Source organism: Culex quinquefasciatus, chromosome 3, assembly GCF_015732765.1.
Source record: "Culex quinquefasciatus strain JHB chromosome 3, VPISU_Cqui_1.0_pri_paternal, whole genome shotgun sequence".
Taxonomy (NCBI): Eukaryota; Metazoa; Arthropoda; class Insecta; order Diptera; family Culicidae; genus Culex; species Culex quinquefasciatus.
In genome coordinates this window covers 8327369-8342606 of record NC_051863.1, presented here as the reverse complement: position 1 = coordinate 8342606, position 15238 = coordinate 8327369, and the positions used below count along the sequence as shown (strand labels likewise).

Below are 15238 nucleotides of genomic sequence, written 5' to 3'. Positions count from 1 at the left end.
GATCATTGAAGAAATTGCTTAAAATCAATGTTATCAATAATATTTTACAATTTTGTTGATTACACAACATCAAAGTTTGGGAGCAATTTATACCATACCAAAATGACTAATTGACGGCAAACTGTGGTAGTGCAGGTCAAATGAGCACCGCGCTAGTATTGTTTTGGCTCTCTACTCTCTGAGCATATTCGTGTATGATTCGGGTTGACGGACGGAGTAGGAAAAGAAATTCACGAAGTATTTGTTTCGCTGAGTGATGCGATTGAGCAAGTCGCTGGCAGCCAGCCTGCCGTGTTCGCTCGCGAACGGTTCCACGCTCCGCTCGGCAGGAATTCGTTCGGTGATGAGTGAGTGATTTCTGATCTTTGAACTGAAAATCAGGACCCTTGGTAATATTGAATATTTGACTCTTTTGAAATGATAGTCTAGATTAAATAAAATATAAAACATATCAGAAAACAATAAAAATAGTGTATTTTTGCAAATCAAGTTTTAGTGACAAAAAGTGAAATTGAATATCACCAATTTTTATTTTACCGTGTATCATTTTCTTCAGCTCGTCCTTATTTATACTTACAACTTTGCCGAATTTTCATACAATATTTGTGCTGCTAAATTTGTATGGAAAACTATATTGGCAAACAAATGATGTAAAATGGCTTCTATAGGCCAAAGGCACCAACACAGTTTCTGCCAGATGAAAAAATACAGCAAAAATTGAATGACCGAAATCTCAGAGAAATGCTCACATAATTAGCTTCACAAATTTCTCATAAATTTTTACAACTTTGCCGAAGTTACCAAATTAATAAATAAAAATCCTCATGAGACACAGTTCTTTGAATATTAACATGCCATCATTGTATGGAAAGCTGCTAAATTTTTAGGGAGAACTGTTTGGATGAACCAATGACAAAAAATGATTTCTTTGGTCACAGCAGATACAAAAATGCAAAAAATACCGAGTGCTGAAATCGCAGAGAATTGCTCGTAAACAAATAGTCCACCTCTGTTGCCCTAGTGACAATTCACGGTTAGTGTGTAAATTCAGGGTTGAGTTTATTTTTGTCCCTTGAATTCGAAATTGCCATGAAAAATTTGTTAAATTGTCAAAATGTCAATTTTTTATATTTTTTGTAATAAACCAATTTACAAAGAATATAAAAAGCTGGACACATTTTCCTTGAAAATGAATCTTTTGCACGAAAAAAGTTAAACGCATTTGCAGTAAATCTCCCCTTTGGCAATTCAGCGCATAAAATGTAACTTGAGCTTTTCCGAGCCATTTGAGTATTAAAATTGCAAATGGCTGTAACTTTTGACCCTCATATCGAGAATCAGTTTTAACAAGGCGAAAATGTTTGCTTTTTGGAGCTTTCAAAGTAGTCAGAACAAAAGTTTGCTCTGGATCTGATTTTCGAGAATTTGATGTCTTGGACAAAATTCCTTGGATTGGCGTTTCCAGCTAATTTCGAGAAGACAAAATATTCCTGAAAAATTACACTTTTTAAAACACTTTAATCATGAACTACTCCAATTTTCAACCAACCCAAAATGTCATCTTCTCCTTTGCAACAGCTCTACTGCGGACACAAGTGCGCTCGAAAATTTCACAGTTTTTTGGAAAATCAAATTTTTACCAAATGTTTCGATCTGAACCAGTGTGCAATGTGCTGTTTTTGATTCATTCAATAAATTAAGAAATCTAAATAGTTTCTTAATCTAATTCTTTTTTTTTCGGTGGGCGTACTTAGCCCAAATCCTAAATATGAGCTTGATTGGGCGTAAGAGGAGCTGGTTCTTTGCATTTGTATTTTTATTAGAATGTAACTCGTAAAAAGACATTTTTTAAAAAGTAGGTTTTTGAGGCCACTTATTTTCGAAATTCCCTTTTCATGCCGAGTTTTTCCTTATTTTTTCAAATGAGTCTTGAAATGCCGTCGTCAAAAACCAGGACGTGACCTCGAAAAGCCAACGGCTAATGCTCGAGCAGGGCCTGATCCGGCAGGCCGGCAACGGCACCTTCTACCTCATGCCACTGCTGCAGCGCTCGCTCCAGAAGGCCGTCGACCTGGTGGACCACTTTATGCAGCGGCACGCGTCCGCCCAGAAGCTCACCCTGCCCATCCTGACGGCGGCCAGCTTGTGGCGCCAGAGTGGCCGCCTGGAGAGCGCTGGGCCGGAACTGATGCGCACCACCGATCGGCACGGCAAGCAGCAGATTCTGGGTCCCACGCACGAGGAGAGCATCACCGCGCTGGTGGCGTCGATTTCGCCTGTGTCGTACCGGGCGTTTCCGCTGCGGCTGTACCAGATTTCGACCAAGTTCCGGGACGAGATGAAGCCCCGGTTTGGGTTGATGCGCGCGAAGGAGTTTCTGATGAAGGATTTGTATACGTTCGATGTGGGACGGGGGGAAGCGCGGGAGACGTATGAGGAGGTGAACGAGGCGTATCGGAAGTTGTTTGATGCGGTTGGGGTTGGGTATGTGAAGGTTCGTGGGGACACCGGGACGATTGGGGGATCGGAGTCGCATGAGTATCACTTTCCGAGCGAGGTGGGCGAGGATCAGCTGGTTTGTTGTGGGGAGTGTGGGATGGGTTGGAATCAGGAGATGTTTGGGGGGTGTGAGAGGTGCGGCGGGGCCAACGTGAGTCGGCAGGCCGGGATTGAGGTGGCGCATGCATTTATTTTGGACGACAAGTACAGTAAAACGATGGGGGCGAAGTTTTTGGCTCAGAACGGAAAGCCGGAAACGTTGCAGATGGGATGCTACGGGATTGGCGTGACGCGGTTGTTGGCGGCTGGGGTTGAGGTGTTGTCCGGTGAGAAGGACATTCGGTGGCCGTTTGCGTTGGCGCCGTTCAAGGTTTGTTTGATTCCGCCGAAGGAAGGTAGTAAAGAAGTGGGGCTGGGTGAAAAGTGGGTTGAGAAGTTGAATTTTGAAGTTGGAAAGCTGAGTGGAGTGGGTTCGGATGTTTTGGTAGATGATCGTACCAACATGACCATCGGGAAACGACTTATGGACGCGCGCAAGATCGGATATCCGATAGTGGTTGTAGTTGGACCGAAAGCTGCTACCGAAAGTGGAGAACTGTTTGAAATTCACAATCACGTGGATGGAAGTCAGTTAAACCTTAGCTTTAGTGAAACTTTAGCCGAAATTAAACGCATTTGTGATAGTCAGTTTAGTTATTAAGAGTCAAAGAAGAGTTTACATTAAACTGTTTAGGAATGCACTGATTTCCGTTAGAAAGTACGTCTTTACGATGAATGCCAGCAGTACGATGACGGCCGACCGTGTCCGCGTGCAGCCACTGATCACGGAATGAATCTGGGTTAGCGAAATCACAAAGTAAGCCACCACAAGGCTGATGTGGATGGCCATTCCCGGGTCGGACGTGTTCTGCTTCCAGATGATGATGGGAATGAAGAAGAATTTCCCGATGCTCGCCAGAACCACTCCGTGCAGCAGGGCCATCGGGTAAGGTTTGCCCGTGTCATGGCCGACGTCCACGCGGTGCAGGATTCGGGTGAACAGATACAGAAACAGGTACAGCAGTATCGTCCCAATGAAAATGTGCGCCAACGAAACGTAGAAGCCCTTCTCCGCGAGGAACGGGTCGGCGTGGTCCGAGCGGTAGCGTACGTTCGTGAATCTGCTGAAGGCCTCGGTCCACAGACAGTACGCCTCCAGTAGCACCAAGATTATGCCTATTTTCCACAGATTTTTGCAGTCCGAATTGTACAGGATGTGGCGGTAGGCGGGTTTTGATAGCAGAACCAGATCGATCAGGATGATGAGCACCTCGAACTCGATGTACTTGTCCGCAGGGTGGTTGCATTTTTCCTAAAAAAATAATAATTCGTTTAAAAAAGTGCACTTGACCGATCTGACAAAGAACTTTGCAAAAGATCTTGAAATGAAATCTGATTTATTGAATTTCAATCATTTTATTTTCGAGTCCAAGTAATGTTATATTGAATGAGTAGAATTCTGTCGACCCCCAACGGAACGTCTCCGAGGGAACCGGTCACTCCAGCCCAGTCACGAAATATTCTGAGCTGGTTCTGTCAGAATCCTTCTACCTAGAATGATGGAACTAACATGTTGTTAAAATATCTAGCTCTGTAAGTGCATCTCCAGCGCGGGTAGCAAACATCGAAGCAAATCAAATTTGCACCCGACGTCAACCCCACCGCGGTACCTGTCGCGGTAGCAAACTTGCTCTCAGTTCTTCTAGATTTCACTTTGCTACCCGTTATTGACAAATTTTAGGGTGGCACAAGAATTGAATTTGAAAGAATTGAAGGCAAAAATAAGTGTTGGGATAAGTCGGCTGAAAACGAGTGAATAATGTGTGGAATTTTCGACAAAGGATGTATATGGAGGGTGTCTGGTGATCAATATCGGAGAGCGAGCGGATGGTTCTCAATAGGCTGCTGCTGTGACGAGTTGGTGTTGAGGTTTGTTGTGCAGCGCAGCAGACGCCGGTTGTGTGTTGGTGTGGTGACGAGCGTTTTGAAGCACATCACCTGTCGAACGTGTTAGGGTGTGCGTGCTGAGAAGAGCTTTTTGGGAGAGCGAGGCTTCAAAAGCTTCCGTTGCCTACGGCTGGCCGATGTGCTTGGCGAGTGGGGAGGGGGATTGTGGGTTGAGTGTGGTGGCGAGCGGTGGAAGTCGTAGCTGCTCTCAACTGCTGTGTTTGTGTTCGGGAGAGCCGGCGTCGGTGCAGTGATGTGTGTCGGATGCGTTACTTGATGTTGGTGCACATCTTCGTGTGTACCCGTCGGCCTTTCCACACACGGACGGGGCTGAGGCTGTATGTTGGTATACTTCCATCATTCTGGCGGTTTTCGGCTCTGTACGTGTACACAGAGAGCCTGCTCTCAATCTAGCTTGCTTTTGCTGTGGTTAGGCTTTGCGATGGAAAACATCGGGCTAGTGTGACATAAGTATTTTAAGGTAGGCTCGTTCGTTTTTCACCATGTTTGTGTACGTAGCATAAGGTAAGTCTATTTTATCCTTCGAGGATAGAGTTTTAAATTTGTGTTATACTTTTTGCTTTACAGTTTTTAGTTTGATAACTTAAATTACTAACACCACTAACACCAAACGTTGGTTTATTAGGCGAAAAAGCATACCTTGGTGATTTAAAAGTATCTTATAACTAGAGAGGAAGCCAGCGTGTTTTATGCAACACTGGGAACCCTGGGTGAGTCTGCTCTATGTTGACATGTATATGTGAGTTGAGTGATGCGGGTGCATGATAAGTTGCGAAGAGTCATTTGTGAGTTTCCACAATTTAGTGAACTCTATCATTTGGCTCATGTATGGATGGAAGCATGAATGGATTTAATTTTATAAATTTTTATTGACCAAATTATTGTAATGTATCTATTTTAACTTATTTATTTATTTAAATCTATCTATTTACTTAAATTTATCTTTGGATGTATCTTATATTTTACATATTTTCCCTCACTTTCCCTCTTCTTTTTTTCTTTCCTTCTTTCAAGTCGCGTAAATAATAATATACCGGTCGTTAAACGAGAATGTCTAACTCGAGTTCATGCGTCGTTTTTACGGATTCGTTCTCCTCTTACTCTGATCTTATTTTTCCGATAATTATAAATATAACGTAAAAGATAAAACTACCTATAACGACTTTGGCTTAAAATGTACCATTCGTGATAGTGTCACTTTATTATTAACTGCTCGAAACGAAATTTTCAGTTACTATTGTTCGTAATTTTGTCGGTCTCGTAGATCACTATTTTCGGAACATTTTATCATAAAATCCTGCAACACGATGAAATCATTGTAAACCTCACTTTAAAATTTTAATATAATTTAGTCGGAAACCACAAAAAAATACAATTTAATATATTGCTTAAATAGTAAAAGGAGGGAAAAACCCTTCTCACAGCGTCGTTGCTCGGAAGGCACGCCGACGGGGGAATGAATGATAATTTGGCACCGCGTTCGAATTAAAACTATTTCTAAATCATTGATTGTGTGTCTTACAGCAGCCGGCTGCCTAAGACCTATAAATTTACAACTGATAAACAAATTACTTATGGTCGCATCACCTACCACGGTGAATCCTGACCTCATACCCATCTTACTAACCCCTCAAAACTCATGTGATACTTTGTCGGAGACGCAGTCGATTTGGCGGTCCCATCACTCAAGTATCGGACTAACATTCCCATCCACTTCCCCGTGTCTTACCACTGGTCGTGGCCGGCGTCGGTATTGATCAGCACGATAGGGGCCTTTGAAAATTGCGAAGGGGTGATGATTGGTTCCTACTTTTCATCTGTGGTCCACGGAGCAATGATTGGGGGTCCTGGTCAATAACGAAGTAGCAGCTACGGGTAGACACCAATGCTATGCTATGCTATGCTATGCTATTTTTTCAAATGAGTCTTGAAATATGTATTCGATACCGTTTTTCAAAGTAATTCTCTTCATCATTCAACCCAACAAAATACCAACAATCCACAAAATGTCCCGACCTCCAATTTCCCTCCGTGTAAACTCGACGCCGAACATGGTGACGCTGCTTAAAAGTGTGTCCTCCTCTTTCAAGTGCTGTGTTTTACATTTTGTAACGCGCTGCGCACTACAATCACCGTCAATTCGAGTTAAAAATGCTTTAGCAGGAAACATTCCAACACTTGACTCCACCAGTTGGCGCGGAAAATGGAGATTTGGAGCAGTTCACGGTTTTTTTTGCATTCTGCGAAAATCTCCTCTTTCGCATTTTTCCTCCACCCCTTTTTTTAAGCGAGGCATGGCTGTTGAAGAATAATTTCAAATTTTGCGGAATCGAAGTTGTTTTTCTTATTGTGTTCTTTTTTAGGAATTAGATTAAAGATCTGAAGGACACTTATCGTAAATTTATAATTTTGGGATCATTTTGGGAAATTGATTTAATTAAGATGAAAACAAAATTTCCCCAAATTACTGGGATCGATTTACTTAAAACTTCACTTAATTCAGCAGGTGTTGCCTTCCCAAAGACAAACCCTTTAGCTCGTCGCAGAGCAAAGTTACAACAACGCGTCAGTTCACCAGCCAAGTGACGTTCTTCTGAAGAGCAAAATCAACACCGCTGACAATGTGCCAACATAAATAAATTAGATAGAGTGCAGCACCATCACCATCGCCATCGTCGTCGTCTCCGGTTGTCACTCTTGTCGCTTCGATGCAGAAAGAGGCAACTTTTTTTTTTGCTTCTCTCGAGCACTCTTCATTCTTTCGGCACTCGAATGTAACGTAGTCTGGCTGAGGAGAGGAGCATCTCTCCTTCAAGAAGAATCCTTCAACTCCAACTCTGCTTGACGACCTTTCCGCTAAAGACTTGTGTACGACACGCTTCATTACGGGTCCTCTTTTTTTTGTTTGTTTGCTTGCTTATTTTTGGTCGTGTCACTTGTCTTGTCGTTTTGCACCAACCCCCTTTTTCCCTGAAGAAGACGTCGACGACGATGAAAACGTGAAGGGTTTTTCTACTCTCAGAAACGCACGCCGATTTTTCCACCCACATTTTCCTCGAAGTCGGCTCGTCATTTCCTCGAAAGCTGTCTGAAGTGGGCAGGTCTAGCTGAGGTGGGTGCTTCGGGAAAGTGGTTGAGCTGCAGAATTTGGAAGGTGTAACTGAATTATGTAACTTTAGGACTTGGAGTGATGCGGAGTTTGCTTTTATTCGGCTAAAAAGAATCGTTTTACTAGACTCTTATTTGCTTCTAGTCCAAGTACCAAAACTAACTACAAACGCATCGCTGAGCCAAATGTCAATAGTAATATCAGTCGGAGATCAAGAGCGTCCCTTTCATTACATCCAGCAGACTCATCATCACACAGACGCATTCACGTTGTGTCATCGTCAGATATTCCGACGAGGAGGTCGTCATCGCCTGAAGCCAGCTTATGATTAGGTGTGGATTTTACAGCGAGTCAAAGTCAAATCACTGCGCACATCGGACACGACAATTTTGGCCCCTTTGATGACGCCGGTGGTCCGTGGGTTATTGGACTTGACTCAAAACACTCAAAATTGAGCTTTTTTTTTAAATTTTTGAATACCAACGACATTTATAAACTCTTCAAAAAATTACCTTTACAGCAAAATATTCAGGTATTTTTTTTATTACAACCCAAAATCAGAGTGTAATATTTCTGTCAAAGGCCCGTCTGACAAGCGTGGCAAGAAGTGACCCGACGTTGACTTTGCCGCAAGGGAGTATGAAGGGATTGCAATCCCAATGTCTGTTTGGTACTGACTGACTCGTCATCCTCTAAACAAACACTCCCGGAAGTGGGAGCCAAACATGAATGGGAACGGGCAGTAACGGATTTGGGCTGTGATACCGTAATGTGGGGTGATTTCTTTGTTTTTCATGAAAATCATTTTTTTTTTCTATTTGAAAAGGCGGCAATTTAGACTTAAGTAAATTATCCGTTTATTGAAATTTTCTGATTGATTTTTTTTTAAATTTAGTCTCATCTACAGTTTCAATTCTAATCTTGGTTACCACACCGGAGCCAATCTGGAATCTGCATCGTTGAATATATCAATCCTAGTCCGGCAGCACCAAAGAGACTTCTAGAATGGATCTGCAAAAAAAAGGAGTAAAAAAAACATTCCATCGTTGTCATTCTGTGGTGTTGGTTCCAAACCGATAGAGACACTGAGTCTGTCGGAGTTATGCTATCTTAATTTAACTGTCCATTTTAATTTGACCTAGTAGACCCACCTTTACGTTAACATATTAACTCCAATTCTCAGCAAATGTCGGTGTGTGCGATGAGATGTTGATCAAAAAATTGTCACTCGGATATCTCGGCACTGGCCTAAACAATTTTGTCCGTTTTGGTCTAATTCGATCCGGATTAGGATCCCATAAGTCGCCATTGAAAATTATAAAGTTTAAAAAGTACTTCATAAGTTATGCAAAAAAAAAAACGATTTTAACTTAAGTCCTGAAAAAAGCAACAAAAGGTGGTTATGAGAAAGATATTTAAAAGACCATTCCAACCATCTCAAAAGATTGAAGATCTGACAGCCCTATCAAAAGTTATGAGAACTTGAGTGTTGTTCATACACTATTTTGAATTTGGGTCTAAGATAATTTGATATAAATAAGGAGAGCGGCCGTGTTCGCTTTGTAAGCGAATGGTCCTGGGTTCGATCCCCATCTGCTCCCAATGAGAAAATGTAGGAAATATAAATTTTGAAACTCTGAACATGAACGAAAAATCAAAGTCGCTCGAGTCGGGGTTCGATCCCCCGTCCTTTGGATTGGTAAGCAAAAATGCTAACCATTACGCCATCACAGCTTGGTGAGCTTCGACTGGAATTAGGAATACTGTTACTACCAACTATATACGCGCTAGGTCCTTGTACATTTGACAAGGGTTCGGAAGTTCTTAATAACATTTGAATCCGATTGGTGCAAACGTTCTTCAGGGCGGGGCTTGTCGATAAAAGCTGAAGTACCTCGCGCTCGGCTAGCCAGCAGGCATGTCAGATTTTGAAGATTTTCGGGCACATCACAAAAACGCAAATGAGTTTAACTTTTTGGCAAAAGAAGCAAAACATTGTTATCATTTTCATGAGTAATTAATTTAATTAAAAATCATCGAATAACATGCCAAAACAATACGTTTGAGCATTGAGCCTGTGCTCGAAAATCTTCAAATGTGGCATCCCTGCTAGCCAGCGTAGAAATGGGTCACCGAAGCTCGGCAGAGCTAACACCTTCCAAATGTCTATTCGAGTTATTTGCATGTATGGAATGTAGTTCTGAAAATACATGGAAACAACTCAATTTGTAAGAAGCGGCCGCGTTGTCCCGTTTGGTTGGTTGCACACAAAAAAAAAGATAATTAGATATTAATAAATAATTACAAATACGGAACGTCAGATCGAGGTGCTCTTTGTTGCATTGTGTTCGTATAAAGGTGTATTCACATTATACCACATCCGCAGCCGCAGCCGCATCCGTATAAAATTTGACAGAACGGACGCACAGTGCGGATGCGATTTCTCCAATGCATTTCATATGCAGTCATTCACACTGTTCCGCATCCGTATCCGCAGTTCGGATCCGTATACGGATGCGGAACAGTGTGAATGGGAACATTTGAAATGCATTGGAGGAATCGCTTCCACACTGTGCGTCCGTACTGTCAAATTTTATACGGATGCGGATGCGGTGTAATGTGAATACACCTTAAGTTGGAGGAAGGATTTTACGCCAAAAAGTGACAACTTTGGCCACTCTGGAACCAATTCTGGAAGATCCGGAGATTGTATGGAAAAAGTAGCTTTAGTTCAAATTTTGATCACAGGAGGCTGAATAAGCAAACAAGCTAAAAACGTCAAAAAACGAAAAAAGGCAAGACGAAGATTGTCGGGTTTAGCTTGTAAGATATAAATGCTGTCCAAAATTTCATGTGAACTATTGTTGGGTGGGCTATCAAAAGCCCTTACCGATGAGCCAGAAAGATTGAAGTTCTGAAAAACCTTTCAAAAGAAATGAGTAATGAAGATAATTTGTTAAACATGTTAAGGGGAAATTATGCTTTTTTGACTGAATGTTTCCAGTATAGGAATGAGAGGAAGGTATCAACTTAAAGGTGAATTAGGTAACGTTTTTATTGAATGTTTGATAATCAAATAGTGTTTTTGAAATGGTTAAATAAAACTTTAAACTGAAAACAAAAAGGGATGCTAACAACAGTTTTATTTAAAAGTAATCACAAAATTGAGAGTTGTTCAGAGTATTTCTAAAACAACAATTCCAGTCATTTTTCCTAGCAGAAGAAACTCATTAAAAAGGGGCAATGGACTGTGGTTCTGATCGCAAAATACAGTAGAAAAATTATTTACGAAAAAATGAAAATTAACGATTTGGGTGTTTATAAAATCTGACTTTCCAGAAACATTTTTTGATTTTGGAAATTTTGATTGGAAAAAATCAAGGAATGGAAATAGAACCCCTTCCTCCTTGACCAAGAAGGAGTTTGTATTGATCTTTTTCTGACACAAATAAATTCATGTTCCATGATTGTTGTGTTCATGGTTTATAATTTTATAATTCAATAAAATGTGAATTTTAAATTTTACATTACTGGGTTTGAAAAAACACCCTGTCATAGCAATTTGACAACCATTTTATGTTAAATAGTCGCCATCGTGCTAACTTGTCGTACGTGCATTTTGGGCCAAATTGAGTTAAGAACGCCATTTTGTGCAGCTCACAATGCCACATCTTTTGACCTTCACAGATCCCCAAAATTCGATTTCAATCCTGAGATATTCAATGAAAACCAAAAGAGCTCCGAAAATTTTTGTCACTCTACATATAAAAGAAGTTTCAATCCTGTCGTGCTATCTTGTCACTCCCTGAAAATTGATGTAAGTGCGACAAAAGGCAAAGGGATTTCAGGTCAGGATGCGTTTGACGCACGTACAAGTTAGACTACCGTAAACATTTTTAATTTTAACTCGGGACTTCAGCAACCAACTTCAACCAAACTTCGGGACAATGCACAGAATGGTCAGCCAAACAAAACGTGTTTGTTATTGTTTACATTGCGTGCTTTCGTTTTTGTTTATTCAAGGTCAAACATTAAAACGCGTTTTTCTCGGAACGTCAAAATGGCGGGTGCGACATGATAGCACGACAACGTCGACATGCATCAACAGCGCATAACCGAGAAGTTTCCCAGCAGAAGTGCCTTGTTCACCTCGCGCCACAACACGCCGCTCTGGAGGGCCCAAACATAAGCCGTGAACACGTGTCGTGGGGAGTCGGAAGAGAAAATTAGGGGTTGAAGGGTTCCAACAGGCAGGGGGAGGGTCATACACACGTCTGCCACACGTCGGCCCAGGGGCAACAAAATCATGAATTATTACTGTTTCGACTGGAAGGATTAACTCTTGGCTTCCGCAGTCGTCGGCCAGAGCCAGGAGGACTCCGCACGGAATTATGAGAGTTGGGTTTGCCGGATCATGGGCGTAGTAGGGTGGTGCTAATGACGAGGTTTGTGAGTTGGACTTCAAAGCGAACTAATCTGACAGGCAACGATTATGGCTTTTGTCACATTTGGAATTCTGCTGGGCAATTCTACTGAACACTTTTCCAAATTGGGGCCACCGCCACAGCCATGTGTTCCTGTTTGGTGCGTTTCTCCCCCTCTTCCCTTCCAAAGCCGGTTCGCTGGACCATCAAGTGTGAAATCAGCACCGACTTTGTCACTCGCCGGGAACACAACTCACCCTAAGAGGGATTATTCTCGCCCCGAAAAAGCTAATATTTCATTTCGCCAGCTACTGCGGGTCCCGAAAAGCTGACGACCCTGACAATAAGGAAACTGTCGGTAATCCAGCTTAACGCGCCGTGCCGGCAAGAAGCTTCTCCCTGGCGTAACAAACCACCGAACCAGTGTTGCCAGCTTCCTTGGAGACCTTCTGGCGAGAAGTTTGGGGTGGACGGGATTTTCGAAGAACATAAACATTAATGGACTGCGATAATTAAGAAAGATAATAGTGGATCTAGTCGGTAAACAGCGTTGAAAAGGCGAAGCTAAGCTCTTCGGGGGAATTCGAGCGCGAGAACACAAGACGCAGCAGTATCGAACGTGGTCCTAATGGCCTTATTTCGAGACTGTTTGCGACAAAGTGGTGTGACATATGAGATTAGGGCTCAATAATGTTGTCGAGCCATGCGACCAGTTGCTTTAAGACGTTTGAGTAGAATTTTAATAAAACCTCTGTTGCACCTAATACTTTTAAAGTAATCGAATAGAATCGATTTCAAACTTAGTCTGTAATCCATAAAACTAAAAGAACTCTGAAATCAGAAGCTAACAGAATCAAAAGTGCGCTAAACTATGGCAGTCTGGGGAGGGATAATAGAAGAAAAACTTTATCATTCCTCCCGCAGACGAAACTTCTTCAGATCTATTCGCGTAAGAAAACCAGTCGATTCTCCGCGTGCCACATCGAGTCCATCGGTAATGGACTTTTTCCCAGACCACGGCAATTTTGCTACCTCCACCCGCGCGAGGAACGAACGAACGAGGATGGTGCTGGTTAGCCAAGAAAAACAAGGACAATCTATTTGCATACCATTTAGGATCGTTTACGCGAGGGCGCGGGGAAATGCAATGCAAGAACAGTCATTTTTCTTGTTGGATTTATACTCTCTCTCCTCGCGCAGTGGTGCGCTAAGGGTACACTTTTAACGATTGCATCGTTGTGGGAGGTTGCTTCTTGCGGTGATCTGGAGTGGAAAACAGGGGGGTTGTTTTTCGTTGGGAATAGTTTGGATTGTCAAGATATTCTGTTTTTGATTCATTTCAAAACTTGTGGTTACCGTAAACCGGGGTGACTTTGATAGGATTTCAATTTGTTTTTTGAATATTTTCCAACAGGTAAGGTTTTTCTTAAGATTATTATTTTTAAAACATGTACTGGGGTAGACCACACAAAGTCCATGCACTATTTCGGAAAAAATGTTTTTTCAATAATGTTTAGAAAAATAGTTACGTTAAAAATTCTTAGTTTGAACTCCGGGGTGACTTTGATAGTCATAGTTTTTCTTGTTAAAATCATATTTAAGATGTTCAAACTTCATTTGTACGTTAAATGTACCATCACTAAAGTAGCTGATATAGTATTTAAGAAAAAAAAATCAAAAAATATTTAGTTAACTAAGTGTATAAGCTTTTAAGCAAAATACATATAAATTTTAGGTAAAATTGTTAAAAAGTCGGAATTTTGCCTGAAATTTGTTAAAATTAGTTTTGTTTATAAAATTATCGATTTATATTGCATTTTATACTGAATTCGAAGCACGAATCACAAGTTTTCACATTTTACATGAAATTTGTTCAACTGAAATTGCCTATAAATTTAGAGAGTTTTTATAATTGTGTTTCAAAAACACATATTATTATTTTTTACAAACTATTTTTTACAAACTTTTTTAACCTTCTCCTAGTGGAAAATTGTCCAAAGAATCCGAAAATTCATTCCGTTTTCCGATTAAAAATCATGTTCATTGAGAAGTTTAAAATAATGACATTCATCAACATTTTCTTAACTATAGTTAACTAACTTTTTAAACTTGTCAAAATTTTATGAAAAGTTCTTCTTGAGGTACTTTGAACACTTCTCTACCACGGTCAGTATGTTTCTAAACCATTCCTTACGTATTTTAATTGTACTCTTCATTTTGCGGAAAAATCGCAAACCTATCAAAGTCGCCCCGGCTATCAAAGTCACCCCGTTTAACGGTACATTTAAATTGATGTTAAACTATTCATTAACTGAAAGCATTATTTAAAGCCATCTACCAAACCTTTGATCATATTTATTTAAAGTTCTCTTTTTTTTTCTTTTCTGCATTACAGGTAAGGACCACATTCGAGGCTCTGTATGACAGATTGTTAAACTCTTTTGTGTGTGTAGGTAATGATAAGCATCATCATCATAATAAATTTTAGAGCTGTAATATATATAGCTCTATCAAAAAATTAAGTTCGGTTTGGAAATTTCCAGATATTTTCCGATAATATAATATAAGCCATTTTTATGTATATGGAGGCAGTTGAACTCGAAAATGACGTTTCAGAAAGGCGTAAATTATTTTAATACTTTTGTGTTTCGTATTTTTAATATTTCTGTAGACAAACTTGCAGGAAATTGGATGGGCTTTCTAAGAAAAAAAAAAAAACAAAACCAAGAAAAATGCATGCCACTTAAAAATCAATTCAATTGGTGAGCTAACGATTTTTTCACTAAAAAATTCCAATCCTTGTGAAGATACAGCTGTTTTAGAAATATTTTGTTTTTGACCATTCCTTTATGTGAGAATTGATTTTTCAGTCTTGATGATATACTTACTGCAAGGTTCGTCCAATTTTTCATGAGTTGAGTTTTTTTGTTAATGGAATTGCACCATATGAAAATCTCCCTGTTTTAACCAATGTTTTTATTTTTGAAAAGCACTAGAAAGAAGTGCTCTTTAATTTGTTTATGTTATTAACAATATCATGATTTGTCTTGTCTCATCTTTGCCAATGTGCGATGAAAAATTACTTTTTTTATGTGCCCCATTTGACCATATTCTTGAGTAGCTTCTCCTGTATTTAAAGTCAAAATAAGTACAGTCATGCCCCAGTTTTGCACGCCTCGGTTTTGCACTGCCCCAGTTT

The 15238-nt window shown here is 40.6% G+C and overlaps 3 protein-coding genes across 4 annotated transcripts in view; 2 read left to right on the top strand and 1 right to left on the bottom strand.

The window, feature by feature from the left end:
* The window catches only part of LOC6045490 (dipeptidase 1), a 416070-nt gene that overhangs the window by 180359 nt on the left and 220473 nt on the right, over positions 1-15238 (top strand). The window lies entirely within an intron of this gene.
* Positions 1934-3207, top strand: LOC119770857 (probable proline--tRNA ligase, mitochondrial; the record flags this gene model as incomplete). Its single annotated transcript, XM_038266461.1, has 1 exon — positions 1934-3207. A coding segment is annotated over one exon (1266 nt), but the record flags the coding sequence as incomplete, so codon positions are not given.
* LOC119770856 (protein ARV1-like) lies at positions 3215-7923 on the bottom strand. The gene is made up of 2 exons (XM_038266442.1): positions 7849-7923; positions 3215-3850 (listed from the first exon to the last, which is right to left on the bottom strand). The coding sequence occupies exons 1-2, from the start codon at positions 7921-7923 to the stop codon at positions 3215-3217; spliced, it is 711 nt and encodes a 236-aa protein (XP_038122370.1).